General features: G+C 51.6%; 1 protein-coding gene and 1 long non-coding RNA gene across 6 annotated transcripts in view; one reads left to right on the top strand and one right to left on the bottom strand.

The window, feature by feature from the left end:
- Positions 1-15,227, top strand: part of Stra6 (signaling receptor and transporter of retinol STRA6) — a 36,529-nt gene extending 21,302 nt beyond the window's left edge. For all 4 annotated transcript variants that reach the window (XM_076925560.1, XM_076925561.1, XM_076925558.1 and 1 more), the window contains exons 6-20: positions 566-705; positions 1,009-1,032; positions 1,206-1,372; positions 3,005-3,127; positions 6,019-6,086; positions 6,256-6,335; positions 6,537-6,598; positions 7,971-8,133; positions 10,031-10,106; positions 10,898-11,031; positions 12,001-12,118; positions 12,203-12,304; positions 13,045-13,208; positions 13,668-13,817; positions 14,388-15,227. In XM_076925560.1, coding sequence (XP_076781675.1) covers positions 566-705; positions 1,009-1,032; positions 1,206-1,372; positions 3,005-3,127; positions 6,019-6,086; positions 6,256-6,335; positions 6,537-6,598; positions 7,971-8,133; positions 10,031-10,106; positions 10,898-11,031; positions 12,001-12,118; positions 12,203-12,304; positions 13,045-13,208; positions 13,668-13,817; positions 14,388-14,557 — 1,741 coding nt within the window. In that variant the 3' untranslated portion in view covers positions 14,558-15,227. The remainder of the gene's footprint in view (positions 1-565; positions 706-1,008; positions 1,033-1,205; positions 1,373-3,004; positions 3,128-6,018; positions 6,087-6,255; positions 6,336-6,536; positions 6,599-7,970; positions 8,134-10,030; positions 10,107-10,897; positions 11,032-12,000; positions 12,119-12,202; positions 12,305-13,044; positions 13,209-13,667; positions 13,818-14,387) is intronic.
- LOC143439332 (uncharacterized) lies at positions 6,811-16,740 on the bottom strand. 2 transcript variants are annotated; one of them, XR_013107618.1, is made up of 3 exons: positions 16,653-16,740; positions 7,001-7,167; positions 6,811-6,895 (listed from the first exon to the last, which is right to left on the bottom strand). It is a non-coding gene; the product is annotated as an uncharacterized LOC143439332 (long non-coding RNA). The 2 variants fall into 2 exon arrangements; XR_013107619.1 differs by lacking the exon at positions 16,653-16,740 and adding an exon at positions 7,894-7,978.
- Between the last annotated feature and the right edge of the window lie 699 nt (positions 16,741-17,439).

Raw genomic sequence — 17,439 nt, 5'->3', positions numbered from 1 at the left:
ACGTTAGAAAAGGTGCCAGCCACAAGTCCTGCGGGAATTGGGGACTGCTGTGGAAGCACCCCGAGATTCTGCCTGGTGCAGGGAAAAGTCTGCTTTGCTGGGGGAGCAGACGAAGCAGGATGGGGCTCTCAGAGCACCAGGACAAGTGAGAGTAGAGAAGCAGAGAACCCAAGCCTGGGACTACCGTGCCCGCTGTCTGCCCTCTGCTCTGGTCCACACCCAGCCCAGGGAGGCTGTCTTTACACAAGGATGTTATGACTCTCTGTGTTCTCTGAAGATCTGCCAGCCCAGACTGACAGATCTGTTCAGGAGGAGGCGGCTGTTTCCTGGAGCTCCCCTGGTGGGCGGGGCATCTAGAGCTTGTTCTCAACGCCTGTGCCCTAGGGCCCAGCTCAGGATGGGTTCTAGGCTCTCCACAAGCATGCTGTCAGCGAATGAATGGATGGTGAAGACCATAGACTTGACAGCTTAGGGAGCACACTGTGGAAAGGCGCAGGCGCAAACGCAGGCGCAGGCACAGGGACTGACTGCCTTCCTGCTATTCTTCTGTCCCTATCTATGGCAGCCCTGTGGATTTCTTGGCTGGGGACCTATCCTGGACAGTGCCTGCTGCTGTCTTTGTGGTCCTCTTCAGCAATCTGTGCCTGTTGATCCCTGATGAGAACCCACTGCCTTTCCTGAACCTCACTGCGGCATCCAGTCCAGGTATCCAGCAGGAGATCCTGGCCTGATGGGACAGGGCAGGGTGGGGTCCTGGTTTATTAAGGTTGGCTGGAGGAGGTGATGGCAACGGGAACAACTGCCAGCAGGGGGTACCGCTGGCCGCAGAATGACCTCTTTAGATCAACAGTCTCCACAAAGGACGGGATATATTAATAGTTCTAGTTTACAATACAGAGAACTAAGGGTCAGAGAAGAAAGCAGCGATAAAGTAGTACTTAGTTTATTGAGTACTTACTCAGGCACTGCACTAAGCACTTCTTGGTTTGCTTTTGCCTTTTTTTACAGATGGAGAGACAGAGACATCAAGAGGTAACTTGGTTAGGGTCACAGAGCCTTTGCTCAGACCCAAGCAAAGTGAGCGTTCATGCACTGGAATAGCTGAGGGGCTTGGAAGATGGGGACAGAAAAGCATCTCTTGTAGGTATGGTCTAGGCCTTGAGTCTTTCTCTCTTTTAGTGTCTCTCATGCGTTTCTCTTTCTAGGGCCCTGGAAGCTACTGGCTCTGCTCTACTATCCAGCCCTCTACTACCCTCTGGCTGCTTGTGCTACGGCAGGGCACCGAGCTGCATACTTATTGGGTACTGTGTTATCTTGGGCCCACTTTGGTGTTCATGTCTGGCAGAGAGCAGAGTGTCCTCAGGACCCCAAGGTAACCTTGACTCCCAGTGGCCCAGGGAAGAGGGTGTGCCTGTCTGACTCTCATCTCTGTCTATACCCTGGGCTTCGTTGTTTTCCTCTGTCGTTCTCGGGATCTCATGCCCATCAATCCATGTCTGTACCAAGCTTGGCTGCTCTGAGATTGAGACCTGGGGCAGGGATCTGGGCCCTGTCCCCAGCAGCTTTCAACCTTGGAGGGCAGAGTGGAGGACGAGGATGCCTATAGCATTCCTCCCCTGATTCCTGAGTCTTTCTTTAGGCAGGGAAACTAGAGAGAGACAAGTGCTGAGTGGGGAAATAACCTCAGAGGTCTAAAGGAGAATTCTAGAACCCCAGAACTAGCTTCACTGTCCCTGGCAAGGGACTAGGAAGCTCCCCAATACAGACCCAAAAAGAAATGGTGTCAGTTTTCTAGCCAGACAATCCAGTTTCACAGCTTTACCACTTCATTCATTCAGTCAACAAACATTTCCAGGCCTTGAAATATACCTGTGGACAAAATAAAGTAAGCCCCTGACTTTCTAGGAGATATTCCTAGATATTCTCAGAAGTAGAGACACAATACACAAGCAAGGTGGTACTAAGTGCTCTGAGAGAAGTGGCACTTGTCTGAGACTCAGTTTCCCCACCTGTCGATGGAGTTGGTAACATTGATCTCTCCATGAAGGTGAAGATTAGGAATTGCTTTTATAGCCAAGCATCATGGATCCCACCTGTAATCCCAGTTCTCGGGAAGCTGAGGCAGGGGAATCATTAATTTGAGGTCAACTTGAACTATATACGTAGCTAGACCTTGGCTCAAAGAGCCCCCACCCAACACAAAAACTTAAGAAGTTTTTTTTGCCAAGGTGCTTGAATATTGTTTAGCACTTGGAATTTGGTGTACATAAAACCCTCTCTCTCTCTCTGTCTCTCTCTCTCTCTCTTCCTCTCTCTCAAAAAGAAAAAAAAAACCCATACTGAACTGAAATCAAATGAATGAATATGGAAGGAGTTGACCCAGGAGGGTCTCTCATGGATGTACTTGGATAAACTGTACCAGACAAAATTAGGACTTTATGTAATTATTTTTAGATTTAACTTTTATTTTTTAAAATGCGTATGAGTCTCCGCACGTATACACACACAGGCGCATTCACATACATCTATACATCACAGACATGCAGCCCTGTGGAAGCCAGAAGTGGGCACTAGATCCTTGAAACTGTAGTCGCAGACGGCTGCGAGCTGCCACGTAGGTGCTAGACACCAACCCCAGGACCCCTGAAGAGCAGCCAATGGTCTTAACCACTGAGCCGTCTCTTCACCACCCCCTTTGTCTAGTTTTTAATAGGATGTGCCCTAAGATGCTGGGAGCACAGAAAAGTGAGTGTGTCAGAGAAAGTGGGTGTCAGGTTACAGGTCTCACTGAAGCCTATGGGGGTCTAGGAAGAGCTTGTGACACATTCTTTGGGGTCTGCTTAGGCCATTGGGGCATAAGATGGGAAGGGGACCTAGTCTGGAGGCCCTAGAATCAGAGACTTGTCATGGTTCCTGGGCCATCCCCAGTGCCTTGTGGGGTGGGAATGGATACTGGAGAGAAGGTAGAAGGCAGGTCTGATAGAGTATCTGTCTGTCTGTCCAGATATACAAGCACTACTCCTTGCTGGCCTCCCTGCCTCTGCTTCTGGGTCTTGGGTTCCTGAGCCTTTGGTATCCAGTACAGCTGGTGCAGAGTATCCGTTACCAGACAGGAGCAGGCTTCCAGGTAACGGTGTGGGCAGGGCTGCTCTCTGACACCTTTTTTCTCATATCTATGCCTCCTGTGTTTTAAAATTACCTCCCTCTCCCTCTCCCTCTCCCTCTCCCTCTCCCTCTCCCTCTCCCTCTCCCTCTCCCTCTCCCTCTCCCTCTCCCTCTCCCTCTCCCTCTCCCTCTCCCTCTCCCTCTCCCTCCCCCCTCCCCCTCCCCCTCCCCCTCCCCCTCCCCTCCCCCCCCCCCTCCCCCTCCCCTTCCCCCCTCTCCCCCTCTCCCTCTCTCCTCCTCTCCCACTCTCCCCCTTCCCCACTCTCTCTCCCCCTCTCCCTCTCCCTCCTCCCCCCTCTCTCTTTCTGTGTGTGTGTGTTTTGAAGTCTCAACATTACAGCCAGCCCCTGACATGTGGGAGAAGCTGAGAAGACTTCTTGATAAGTTCTTAGCAGTTTTCAAGAATTTTTCAAGCCTGGGGAGGAAAAAACCAGAGTAACTGTTTTGTATTGTCCTCCTCAGGCAGAAGGGAGGGAGGGAGGGAGGGAGGGAGAGAGACAGAGAGACAGAGAGACAGAGAGACAGAGAGAGAGAGAGAGAGACAGAGAGAGAGAGAGAGAGAGAGAGAGAGAGAGAGAGAGAGAGAGAGAACACACATTCTGGGTCCTGGGTTGTAGGACAACTTTCCTGAGTACTCTTCTTCCACCATCTTGGTCCTGGGGGTCAAACTCAGGTTGTCAGGCTTGGCAAGAACTTTTACTCACAGAAAGCCTCAGGGGAAAAAAAAAATCAAAGTAACTGTTTTGTATTGTCCTCCCCAGGCAGAAAGGGTACCTGGGCTGTTTGCAGAGTGGGGACTCAGCAAAGCACAACTAAATTCAGGGATTCAGTTCTTTGAAACCCCTGAGGGTTGCAGCAGTGAGCTATCCAAGAGTCCTGTGCTTCTGCAGAGTTAGATGTCAGGCTGGTCCAGGAAGCTCATTCTGAGCTGATCTGAAGTGTTGAGTGATGTCAGATGCGAAGGAGTGTTGACTGGTGGAAGGGGCTTCCTGGAGGCAGAATTCAGTGAGTCTGGAGGACAGAGAGCCCCTGGAGTGGGGGAAGAGCAGGCAAGGGAAAGAACTGGTCATGGAGTTGGGCTGTGCTGTTTACACACACACACACACACACACACACACACACACACACACACACACACACACACGTGTGTGTGTCCTGGGCAGAATGAAGCTCAGAAGAGAGTCCCTACAAGGCAGAGGTTTTATCTGTTGGACAACTGCTTGCCCAGCATGCATAAGACCCTGGGTTTTTGGTCCTAAGCACCAAGGATAAATTGGGCATCATGCCTCCCAGAACTTGGGAGGCAGAGACAGGAGAACCAGAAGTTCAAGGCCAGGGTAGGATATAAAAGATAATGACTTTTAAAAAGAAAGTATTGTGGATTGTTTGGAGGAATGGATGCTGTAAATGGATGCCTCGTGACAAGAGAGCATTCTTGAAAAATACTAAGAACTTATCAAGAAGGCTTTGAATCGTCTCCTATGTGTCAGGGGCTGGCTGGATGTTGGGACTTCAGAATCCACTGAGTTGGGCCTTCTGCAGGTAGTGCCTCATACCGGCCGGGGAGATGGGCATGCCCACAAACCCAGTGACCCATCGAGTCTGTAGCCATAGGATTGTAGGTCATGAGGCCTCCTAAGGAGGAGGGCAGCCAGGAGAGGGCCCAGATGGGGTGAGTAAGGCAGAGGCCGAAGGGGGAAAGCAAGGGCAAAGAGATGAGTGAGTTTCCAGCTGCAAACCAAGCCAGGCTAAATGTCTCTGGGCACAAGCATGGAGTTGAATAACACAGCTCCCCTCCCCTGGCTGACCTACGGCAGGTAGCTGAGGAGCAGGGCCACCCAAGGTGGTGTTCTCTGGAGTGCATGCTGCTCGGGTCACAGATAGGCAGGGGCCTCGGCAGGCACTGAACTGGAGCTAAGGAGAAATGAAGGGCATGGAGAGGGAAAGTCTGTGGACTCAGGAGGCTTATCCAGTCCAGGAGACCCTGACCCCTTGGTTTGGCTCCAGATCTGCCTCATAGCAGGGTCCCAAGTGTTCATCACTGGCTCTCCTGAGATTTACATTCTCTCTGCAAAGCCTAGGGTCCCCCAGAAGACACAGTAGGCCAGGTACATGTCCCTAGAGACTCCCACCACCTCCCAGGGTTTCTTCTGCCCCTCTTCCTCTCCTCCACATTTCCAAGAGAATTAAATCCTGTTGGACGTTAAGTCAGAAAGATTTAAGCCACAAGGGATTCAGTTAAGCTTTGAGCTGACCCACTTCTACCCTGGGTCCTCAAGTTGCCCTGGCAACAGGTGACCCTGGCCTGTTTTCCCCCACAGAGGTTTGTCCCACCTTCCCATAGGCCTCTGGCACTGTGCAGGCAGCTTAAGGCCTAGAATGTGGCTTGGGTAAATGCCATTTCCCTATGATCTTCCTAGAGTAAGACATAGCAGGCAGGGAGGCTAGGGTTTATGCCCTAGACTGGCACCATCTTGTATCCTGAGCAGAGTGAGTCCACAGGGCCCAGGCTTCCCTTGGCCCCAGTCTTGGCTAGAAGAGGACAGAGAGCCGAGATCTGACTAAGAGGGGATCTTGGGAAGAACTTCCCAGCATTTCAGGTTCTGTGATAGGAATTTGACTCTCTTTATTTGTGAAGGATGTAGCTTTCCAGGGTGTGACCCTTGTCCCCATAGGTCATAGGTCAGCCTCCCCACATTCCACCACCACTGTCCTAATCAGGAGGCATTGGAGAAATTACTTTGTACTCATTCATTCATTCATTCATTTGTTCATCCATTCAGTGTCCTTGGCCAGGGCCTCAGAGACTGCCGGTGGCAGATGTCAGACTGTAACACTTGTCCTGTTATACAGGGGCTGCAGACCAGCTACTCCAAGAAGTATCTGAAAACCCTCCTATGCCCAAAGAAGCTGGATGGCTGGTAAGGTCTGGGCATGCCTCAGCAGGCAGAGCAACGTGTGGGAGGGCAGGACTGAATGTGTGCTCTGGAGGAGGCTCTTGTTAGTATCATGATGCTGGGACCCAACTTGAATGTGGCCTTGAGCAGAGGCCTCTCCCCTGAGGCTCAACCTACCCGGATCTGTCTGCAGCTCCCATCCCGCCTCCAAGCATAGCGTCCTGTCTCGGGCCTGGGCCTTCTCTCAGCATTCCATCTACACTCCGCAGCCAGGTATGAGATGCAGTGGCGAGCCAGGGTTGTTAGGAAGAGCCTTTGCCCAGAGAAGCTGGTGGGAAGGGTCAGCTTATTCCTCAGAACCCTTGTAGAGACAGCTGCCAGTCTTAGACAGGGACACACTGGCCTGGCTTGGAAGGAATGGGGCCAGAGGCTGGGTCACATTTTTCTCCACATGCCTTCTTCTGGTGACTGTAGGATTCCGCCTGCCCTTGACGCTGGTGATCTCGGCTACCCTGACAGGAACAGCCACTTACCAGGTGTGTCCTACATTTTGCAGTGTTCATTGTCCCTGAACCCCTGACCTCAGCCCTCCAAATGTGGGACAGCCCAGGCCCAAATCAGATTCCCCAGGTGTGCCCCCTTATCCAGTCAGCTGTTCTGCATCTTGGAAAGACTAGCTTACCCGGTGGGAGGGATGCCAACCCTTAGCAGGTTTATATAATGATTCATAAGTTTCCAAGTCATATAAACATGGACTTAAATTGTACTTCCATTGTGCACTTCCTGGGTGACCTTGGCCAAATTTCTTCACCTTCATGAAACTATTAGCTCATCTGTAAAACGGAAGAAATAAAACCACTTTTCTACGTTCCGAGGATTTTGTTAGTTCCCATGTTTGATGAATCACTGCCACCTTTAGCATAGGAGCTGTGGCTTACCTGGTAGATTGTCTGCCTAGGATATGTGGAACCCTGGGTTAATCCCCAGCATCACTTAGACATAAGCCTGTAATCCCAGCATTTAGGAGGTACAGACAGAAGGCTCAGAAGCCCAAGATTGTCCCTAGTGACAAAGTGAAGCTGGCCCGTGCTAGAGGAGACGCTGTCTGGAAACAAACAAACAAACAAATAAAAAACAAAGCAACAACAACCCAAACTCCTGGGGTGATGTAGGTCTGGTTTATCTTCATTTTACAATCAGGGGAAACTGAGGCATAGAGAACCTAACTCAGCCAGGTTCCTACAGCTAATACCTTAGAGCAGCCAAATTTGAACCCAAAATTCTTCAGTTTTAACATTCATTTGCTTTCTTTAGCATGGAAAAGTTGGACTTTCTCTCACACACCTACCCTCTCCCCCCACCCCCGTGTGTGTGTGTGTGTGTGTGTGTGTGTGTGTGTGTGTGCGCGCGCGCAACTCCCAGATCATTCCTTAGTTGCCATACACTTTGTATTATAAGATAGAATCTTTCACTGGCCTGGAACTTGCTGGGCAGGCTAGGCTGCCTGGTCAGTGAGCACCAGGGACTGCCTGTCTCTGCCTCCCCAGTGCTAGGTGGCAGGAGCCACCATGCCCAGCTTTTTATATGGGTTCTGGGAAATCGAATTCAGTTTTGCCAAGCACTTGACTGACTGAACTATCATCCCAGCCCAAAGTTGGAAATGCTTATATTCTGAAGCTTATATAGACAAGTGAGGTAAATAAATAGGTATAGCCTATCTTTGACCTGTTGGACTGAAGTCATATATTCATGTCACATTCCGTTTGAAGGCAGAAGGACTTGTTCTTAGGGCAGTTTAGGGGCATGTGGCTGCAGCTGGTTAGGGTCTCACCTAGCAAACTAGAAGATACTTTTTCAGGGTGGTACACACAGCTGGTCCTCTCTGTCTTCATAGTGGGGCTTTTCCAGGTGGCCCTGCTGCTGCTGGTGAGTGTGATACCTACTGTGCAGAAGGTCAGGGCAGGGATCAACACAGATGTCTCCTACCTGCTCGCTGGCTTTGGGATCGTGCTCTCTGAAGACAAGCAGGAGGTGGTAGAACTGGTGAAGCATCACCTATGGGCTGTGGAAGGTGAGAATGCTTGATGTCCCTGAAAAGCCATAGTGGGGACAGGAGACAGGCTACTGGATGTGATTTTATTTATTTATTTATTTATTTATTTATTTATGGTTTTTCGAGACAGGGTTTCTCTGTGTAGCCCTGGCTGTCCTGGAACTCACTCTGTAGACCAGGCTAGCCTCGAACTCAGAAATCCGCCTGCCTCTGCCTCCCAAGTGCTGGGATTAAAGGCGTGCACCACCACCGCCCGGCTCTGGATGTGATTTTAGCCTGCCATGAACACAAGGGATGTCCCTTCCTGCACTGGGTCTCCATTCCTCATGTCAAAGTGGGGGCAGTTGGAGCTTCCATGCCTGTGCATCCTATGATCCTTATTAACCTTTGTGACATCTTCCTCTCTCTCAGTCCCAATATCTTTGACTAACTTTCTAGCTGAAGTGACAGAGAAGCCCATGGCTGTGTGGCCTCAGGGTGGAAAAGGAGAAGAAGACTAGTAGGTGGGATGGGGTAGGATTTATAGGTAATAAATCCTAGAAACCTGCTTTCTCTTTCCAATTCTCGTCTGTCCGGACCATCTTCTTCTTCCTGCTTCCTATGAAATGAGCTTCAATCCTGTAAACACACTACCAGCTGCCCCTCCAGGGTCTGATATATATGCCTTATAGCTACCATATTCTTCTCAAGCCTCTACCAAAAGCTTGTGGGAGACACATGGGGCAGGGCTGGCTTCGGGTTGTACAACAGGGCACGGTAGATAGACTATAGATCCCTGAAGCCCAAATTAGGACTTCCTTCCACTTTGTCACAAAGTCTGAGAGTCATGACTCATGGGGACATGTTCCATTGGCCCACTGGAGGTTCCCTTGCTGAAATGAACATTCTGGCTTTGGGGGACTAGCATGCAATGGTTGGAGCTTAGGCCACCAACATTGCAGATGGAAGTGTGGCTGCTTTAAATATTTTTCCTGGCACCATCGTTCTTCCACAGGCCGTGACATGCTGGCAGTGTAAGGCAGAGCAGGGAGGGTACAGAGGCATGAGCTGTCAAGCCGTTCCTGAACAGCTCCTGTGAGAGACCCTGTAGGCTTGCTGTGAGGTTCTAGGGTGAGGCTGGCTGGCATGTGGGTTTGGAGCATGTCAGTCGTGCCAATACACTGTAGCTATCTTCAGACACACCACAAGAAGGCATCAGATCCCAATCTAGATGGTTGTAAGTTACCATGTGGTTGCTAGGAATTGAACTCAGGACCTCTGGAAGAGCATTCAGTGCTCTTAACCATGGAGCCATCTCTCCAGCCCCACAATATTCTTATACATATATTTAGAGCTCTCTATTCACCATTACAGGGACTGTGGCCCTGACTGTCTGTCTCTGTTTGGTCAGGGTTGAGAGGGAGAGAGTTGAGAAGAAGGGCCCCATCTAGAGGAGATAGGTAGTAGTTATCACCTCCATCATTAGGGTAGGTAGTGAGACACAACTCTCTGTGGCCCAAACAAGGCTACTGATACAAGTGCAGATGGATTTATGGCCAGAGTCATTCTGGGAAGTGGGCCACAGCAGCATGGCCATCAGAGTGAAGCCTGTGCTTGTCACAAGGCCCCCTTGAAGTCAGCTACATGGGCAGGAAGAGAGGAGTTGCAGGCAGATGCCAGGAATCTCATTATAGGGGTCATAGCAATGTAAGCACCAAAACCAAAGTGAAGGCCATGTCTGTGACTGAAAGTAGCCTTTTCCCTTTCTTGGATATCATATGTTACTGGGCAGGATGGAGCCATAGACAATGTCAGGTCAGTGTTGGACCCAAGAACTGGAGCTGGACCCCAGTGGCTTCCTCTTAGAATAAAGTATAGGGGTCGGAGGTTCTGGAAGCTCCTCTAGCCCCTGCCCTCCCTGCTCTCTCCTATCCAGCATGTTACATCTCAGCTCTGGTCTTATCCTGCTCATTAAGCCTCCTGCTCCTGCTCCGCTCCCTGAGGACACACAGGTCAGTTACAGGCCCTGCCACTCAGGTACAGAGATAGGGCAGGGATCTAAGTCCTGAGGGCTTGAGGGACCCCAATCCGGAAGGACTTGAGGGAGGGGAAACCACTGCAGGTCAGGCTGCCCCAGGTTGGCTGTGTGTGGTGGGAGAAGGTGGGGCTCGTTCCCTCCCATGCACGCGCCCGCCCGGGGACACAGGGACACAACTGGTTGTCCTCAAGTTCTGTAAGTGGTACAGGGAACCTTGCTTGAGAGTTTGCCTGTGAGAAGGGGCCCTGGGAGGGCTGGGACTGAAGGATGAAGGGTACCAAAGGCAGGTGTGACTTCATGAATAAGGTCAGAGAAGTGGATAAACTGTTCATACAAGATGGAAGGTGAGCAGGTACCGTGGAGGGTAGAGGGCCATTTGAGAGGTTGTTCTGAGAAATGACTGGTGCAGAGAACTGGTCTACCTACTCTGGGCACTTGCCAGGCCTCAGCGTTCCTACTTGAGGACTTTAGACCACAGAGCTGGCCCTACTTGCCCTGGCATGTGAGGCCCTCTGCCTTGCCTTACTTCCTGGTGACCCAGCTGGGTCCCAGTTTTGTTCCCAGTGGTAGTTCAGGTTGTGTGCTCTCTCTGGGGTCTTCCAAGACTCCACAAACCTTGTCTCCTCAGGAAGACCACCACAGACTGAGTTAACCACCAGGCTCCTGAAGCCCTGGAGTTCCCTGCTGATGGCCAGATGCTCGCCCTAGGTCACCATTTAGGAGTACTGTGTTGTTCCCCAAGGTCACTATTTGTTCTCAACCCAGGGCCAATCTTCAAGCAATACACAGAGGGGCTGCCCTGGATCTGGGCCCCCCTCTTCAGAGTACTCACCCCTCTCGCCAAGCCATAGTCTGCTGGATGAGCTTCAGTGCCTATCAGACAGCCTTCAGCTGCCTTGGTGAGCCCACTTGCTTTGTTCCCAGAGCTGGGCCCTGGAGGGAGGTATGGGTACTTGGCAAAGATTTTCCTGGGCTGGGCAGGGCAGTAGGGGGAACCCACCTGTTCTCTTTGCTCTCAGGAAGCTTGCTCTAGATGGTGGTTAGGAGCCCCCCAGAAAGGGGAACCCTTCAGAGGAAGGTGCATCTGGGTAATTGTGGGTAGGATGGACACAGGTCCGAATGTAGCACATTTCAGGTAGCACGTGGGTGCTTCTATAGGAGGAAGGCTGGCCATAGTGGGTTGCCTTGAGATGAAGGGTTCATCATTCCTGGGAGATGCCAGCAAGGATGCATGGACATGTGAGGGTTGCATAGGGGTGCTGCCTTGAGTCAATCTGCTCAGATGACCCTCAAGGACTCTTAGACTATGCTTCAAGTTCTCCCCCTTAGACACCATGGTGTCTGACATACTTGAACTGTGAGTGACCTGGCTCCTCCTGGAAGTCCAAAGGCCAGACCTGGTCCTCAGATCTCCCATTCTCACCCAGGGGAGGAGGCAAGGTGTGATGGGGGATGGAGGGAATAGTAAAACAAAGGTTTGTTCCTCATCTTGGTCAACCTTAGACCTCCCAAGCCCTTCTGTCTGCACCATTCCAGGTGACTGTATAGCCCGATGGTTTCCATTGCCTCTCTCACTCAGCACCGACAGGTGCTAAGCTCTGATTCACAGCTACGCACATGCCTATTTAAACAGTAATTGTGCTCGAGAACTCAGGATCAAGTGGGGACAATAGCATGGATTCTGAGGCTCCTGGAGTTTTAAAAGAGTCCTCCAAGGTAGAGACTACTATCCTTATTTTATAGACAAAGAAGCCAAGGCTCAGGCAGTGACACAGAATGGAAGTAGCACAGAAACCCTTGGCTTCCTTGAGTTAACTGGTTCTTACAGAACCTTTTGTCTGTGCCCTTGTCCCTTCTGCCCCCTGCAGGGCTCCTGGTGCAGCAGGTCATCTTCTTCTTAGGGACCACAGCCCTGGCCTTCCTGGTGTTTGTGCCTTTACTCCATGGTAGGAATCTCCTGCTCCTCCGATCCCTGGAATCCACGTGGTGAGTGAGGCAAAGAACAGGGGCTATGGGACTTACTGAAGGACCCACTAATGGCAGCCCTCTCCACATCCTACCCACGTACAGGCCCTTCTGGCTGACTTTGGTCTTGGCTGTAATCCTGCAGAACATAGCCGCCAACTGGATCTTTCTGGAGACTCACCATGGATACCCAGAGCTGACCAACCGGTAAGATGGTCTCTTGAGTTTGTGGTTTCCTCAGACCCCAGACCCTTCTCACTGTAGATTTTGCCTTCTAAAAATGCCTCCTTCCTACCTGTCACAGAGCTAACTAATCTTCGTTCAGGAGATTTTGAGATGCTGAGAACCCACAACCTTGCAAACCCAGGGCTTAGTGTATGGTAGACACACACACTACTGCTGAGCTGTTAACCCAGCTCTGCCAAGAGTCTTTCTTGCTTTGAGGATCACTAACATCCTCTGCCCTCAGATGTCTCACTTTGGAGCAAGGATGTGGGAAGATCTTGGTTCCCAAGAGGAGCTTGGACAGGGGACCCAGAGGAGGAAGGTGGGAACATCCGGGTCACCCAGATACAGGTGGAGGGTTGAGAGGATGCCTCCGTTGGTAAAGTGCTTGCCATGCAAACGTGAGAACCTGTGTTCAGTTGCTCCTCAGACTCACATAAAGAGTTGGGCATGGTGACACATGCCTAGAGGATCCCCGGGGCTTGTTGGCCAACTTAGTCTTGCTGAATCAGTGAGCTCCAGGTTGAATGAGAGATCCTGTCTCAAAGACACAAGTGATAGTGGCAGACACCTGAAACTAAACTCTGGTCTCTCTGGGCTGTACAAAAGCATGCCCGGTGTCAATGGATAACAACAGAGCCTGAGGTCTTAGAGGTATGACCCTGGCCTGGCACAAGACTGTGAGGGAGTCCGGCCTCAGCCTTTCTCCTCCCTACCCCCAGGCGCATGCTCTGTGTAGCCACTTTTCTTCTCTTCCCCACCAATATGCTGGTGGGAGTCATAATGGCTGTCTGGCGGATGTTCCTCTCTGCTCTGTACAACACTGTTCACCTGGGCCAGATGGACCTCAGCCTGCTGTCGCAGAGAGCTGCCTCTCTGGATCCAGGTAAGGTCACTAGGCAGGGACCGGGGGACTGAGCTGTCCAAACAGCTGCTGCACCCTGACCTCTGAGCTGATCCGTGCGAGTAGGCTTCTGCGTCCATGTGCAGCGGGTATGTGAGCACTGTCAAGGCTCTGTGGTGCGAGGCATGTGTGTGCAATGTGTGCATACTGCCAGGGCTTCACAGGTGCATGCCGTGTGTGTGTGTGTGTGTGTGTGTGTGTGTGTGTGTGTGTGTGTGCGCGCGCGCTGAGATATGCCAGAGCTTCTTGGTGCATGTGTAGCGGAGTGGCTGTGGTGTATTCTAACAAGGGTGCCAGTGCCTGTGTGCAGTGTGTGTACGCCATGTTTTGTTTAATGCCGGTGAGTATACACACCCCCTGAATGCCTCTTTCTGTTTCTGTGTACCTCTAGTCTGCCAGGAGCCCCTTATGCCTCAGCCTTCTGTCCCCAACCCATCCTAGGCTATCACACATACCGAAACTTCCTGAGGATTGAGGCCAGCCAGTCACATCCGGGAGTCATAGCCTTCTGTGCCCTGCTCCTTCATACGCCAAGCCCACAGCCCCGGCCCCCATTGGTTCCCCAGGACAGACCAGCAGAAGAAGAAGAAGGTACTTCTTTACCCCGGCTATGGATATAGACTCTCCCAGCTTCTCAGGAAGGAATCACAGGAGGCCCCTTCCAAAATAGCGAGCCAGGAAAAGTCTCTTGTCCACTGTCCCTCAGCTTCCTGTTGTCACCCTTCTTCTGCTCAGGTCTCAGAGTGTTTTTGTCTTTTGCATGGACTTACACACACATATATCTTGTGTGTGCACAGAGAATGGAATGGCTGTCTTGATACTCCTCCCTGGCTTCCTCCAGGAGTGAGATGCCATCTCCTGCCCAGGAAGTCTATGGTAGGGGTACTAGGCCGGCTTTTACTTCCCTGACTCCCACCTTCTGCTGTCTGCCTGACAGTCTCTAGTTCCTTGCCTTCATTCCCTCCCTGCTCTTCGACCAGCAGGGTGACATGCTTCTGCAGCCATGCAGCCAAGCTTTCTGCCCCCCCAACCCCCGCAGGTAACTAGAACCCTGGCTGTGTCTGGGGGTTTTAGATCCCTCTCAGGTCTGTGGTTTGCAGAAGCTTGGCTGGGGATCATAGAAGGCCTTCCTCCCTCCCCTTCTCTCTCTCTTTCTTTCAGGGATGCAATTGCTCCAGACCAAGGACCTGCTGGCCAAGGGAGCAGGTCCCAAAGGCAGCCAGAGCAGGGCCCGCTGGGGTCTGGCCTATACACTGCTACACAACCCAAGTCTGCAGGCCTTCCGGAAGGCAGCCCTTACTAGTGCCAAAGCCAATGGCACCCAGCCCTGAGGGTGAAGAAAACCACACCACCCTGCTTTTATGTGCTGAGGCACATTCCTGTCTACCATCCTCCCTCCCATTCATGTCAGCAACCCCTCCCCCAACAGCAGCTCTGCCAGCCAGCCGATCCCTGTGGGATCAGGGGACTGGAGTCACTGTGTCTACACCACCAGCTTTCAGAGGACTTTGGTCTGTGCTTGTCCACCAGGCTACCAGCTAGGGCTCTAGAGAAAACAGCTAGTGGGTTCTTTGTCTTGGAACAGGCAGGGTAAGGGTGGGCACATTTAGGCCTCTCCTCCGCACACTGGCTCTGCCATCCGCTTGCGGGGCCTCAGTGAGGCCCCTCTTACTCCCTGTTGGTGATGAAAGGCCTGAATAGCTCCCATCCCAGCTGGCCCCACCTCAACCCCAGCCCTCCCACCATGAAGGTGGAGCCTGTGTGGGCTTCCTCTCTGCCCCAGCTCTCTCTTTCCTCTCTTCCTACCACTCCCGCCCCTTCTTGCGCAGCCAAGTCAGACTCCAAGAGGCCCCACTGAGCTGCCCACTCCAAAAAAACAGATTTTTTTGTAGTTTTAATGCCGTTAGTTGTCATGAAAGAAGTTAGTGTGCACTCTGTAATAAATGCGCCCCTGAAGAGCATTCCTTCTCACTGGAGGAGGCCTCTCGGGGGAACCAGCTACACTGTCCCTAAATCTAATCTGAGCTCCATTTGGGGCAGTTGGGAGCACTTGCGGGTATTCCAACAAAGTGCTGGGCTGGACACTGGGTAGGTATAGAGAGAATCCCCAGGTTGGGGTGACTAGGGAACCCTACAATGCCATTCCTGGACAGTGTAGATGTTGGATTTTCAGGTTTTAAAGAATAGGCAGGATCTGGGGAAAAGAGGCTGCAGGAATGGCAGAGACTCCAAGGAATAAAGAAAGGTTTGGAGGGAAGGCTCAGGGCAGAGAAGACTAATGGTAGTGGAATGAGCATCCGGGGGCAGCAGAGATACAGACACATCGGAGTCTTGGACTGGATGGAAGATGCATGAAGCAGAGGGATGCTCTTGGTGTGGTTCACCCTGTTTGGATCAGGGAGCCCCAAAATTATGCCTGTTTATTCCTAACCATAGGTCAAACACATGCACAGGTCACCAGAGGTGCCTTCTAACCATTCAAACCCGTGATCTGGGCTGCCCAGGGGCCAAAGAAAACACGCTCAAAGTTCTCCTTAACCTACTGCAAAATGCCTTCTATGTTGGATACCAATAATCCACAGTCACAGGAGGACCACTCTGATTCCATCTCTGCCCTTAACAAGGAGACAGTCACAAGAGAATGTAATCTGTCCAGGGCACCTAGGGCAGTGTGAGTCAAAGAAAGGGGCCTGGTTCACTCTGAAGGTGGGAGAAGATCCAAGAAAACTTCCTGGAGGAGGTGGTGTAGAAAACTGAGTCTACAGGACGACCGAATGAAGACCAAGAAAAGGTCATGTTGGGGGAAGGGCAAGCATAGGGTACGTAAAGACGAAGATGATGCAACTTCACAGGCAACGCAAGAAGGCACAGATAGGAGTGGACCACATGCGGGAGCCAGTCGGAGGATCCATGGGAGGATGGGAAATTCATGCTATACTCTAAGGACAGTGAAAGCCCCCAAAGACTAAAGCAAAAGAGTAGCATGTTCACTTGGGACACAATAGCGCCCATGCTTCTCTGCCTCAGGCAGTAGGTGCCGGGTGCTAGAATTGAATGAATCTCCAAGAGGCCCAGCTGTCTCAGTGGTGAGTGGAAATGGATGCTAAGCTCCAAGCCAGAACTGTCAAGTCTAAATGGTCAGTCAATTGAACCCTTAAACACTACCTTGTTTTTGTGCTTTGGGGGAAATAGACTCTCATGTAGCCCATGCTGAACTCAAATTTCCTCAAATGTGCAGCAGAAGAATCTGATCTTCCTATTTCTTCAGTGCCCACCTCCTGAATGTTGAAGTTAGAAGCATGCACCGCTATTCCAGGGCCTCGTGCATGCCAGGCAAGCACCTTGGCAACGCAGTTACATTTCCAGCCTGCCCTTTGTTATTTGAGTTCTGACACACCTGAAACCCAGAGATGGGCAGTAACTTACCCCAGGAACACAGCATAGGAAATCTGGCTCCATCCTGGTGCTCTCTCTCAGATGTGAAGACAGTCTTGGCCCTGGCTGGTTGATGCTGACAAGGACTCGACATGTGCTGCAAGTTGGAGGAGGATGAGGGAGAAAGGAGGCCCCACATGTGGACCCCAGTAAGGGGGGAGGGGCTGGCCAGCTGCCAGACTCACAGCTGCTACTCCAGACACAATCTCCTGAGCTCAGCAGTCCTAGGGCTCCGGAAAGAGGCCAGGCCTTCCCCTGAAGGTCATCACTCCTAATAGCATACATCCAGTCTTTAAAGGTGGGGATTAGGGAGACACCTCTGACCCAGCACAGGCCTGGAGTCCTGCAGCATCTCTGCTGGCAGAACTATCTACAACCTCACCGCTCTGGCTAATCCCCAATTCCCAGTCCTACTCGGGTCAATGGTTTCTAGTCTGTTGGAGCATCCATCTGGAGAGAGAGAGCCTGAGTGCCCTGTGTTATCCCCTGCCTCCTTCCTCCTGTCTTCAGTTTCTTCCTTGTGCTCTGTCCCCTACTTCCCCACCCTTCATTCTCCTTCCTTCCTCCCTCTTGCCCAATCTGTCCCCAACCATAACCTTCTCTATTCCTGACACTTTCTTGGGGATACAGCCCAGGCCTTCCCGTCACCTTACAAACCCTTTCCAAAATGCTAAAGACAATGCTCAGGATTCCATCTCCCTCGTCCCATGGGCTAGTTTGAAGTCAGAAAATCTGCAGCTTGGCTCATGTTAAGGCTTAGTAATGAGTCTGGGCTCCC

This window comes from Arvicanthis niloticus, chromosome 26, assembly GCF_011762505.2.
Source record: "Arvicanthis niloticus isolate mArvNil1 chromosome 26, mArvNil1.pat.X, whole genome shotgun sequence".
NCBI lineage: Eukaryota > Metazoa > Chordata > Mammalia > Rodentia > Muridae > Arvicanthis > Arvicanthis niloticus.
The sequence above is the reverse complement of the archived record's forward strand: the minus strand, read 5'-3'. Positions and strand labels throughout refer to the sequence as shown.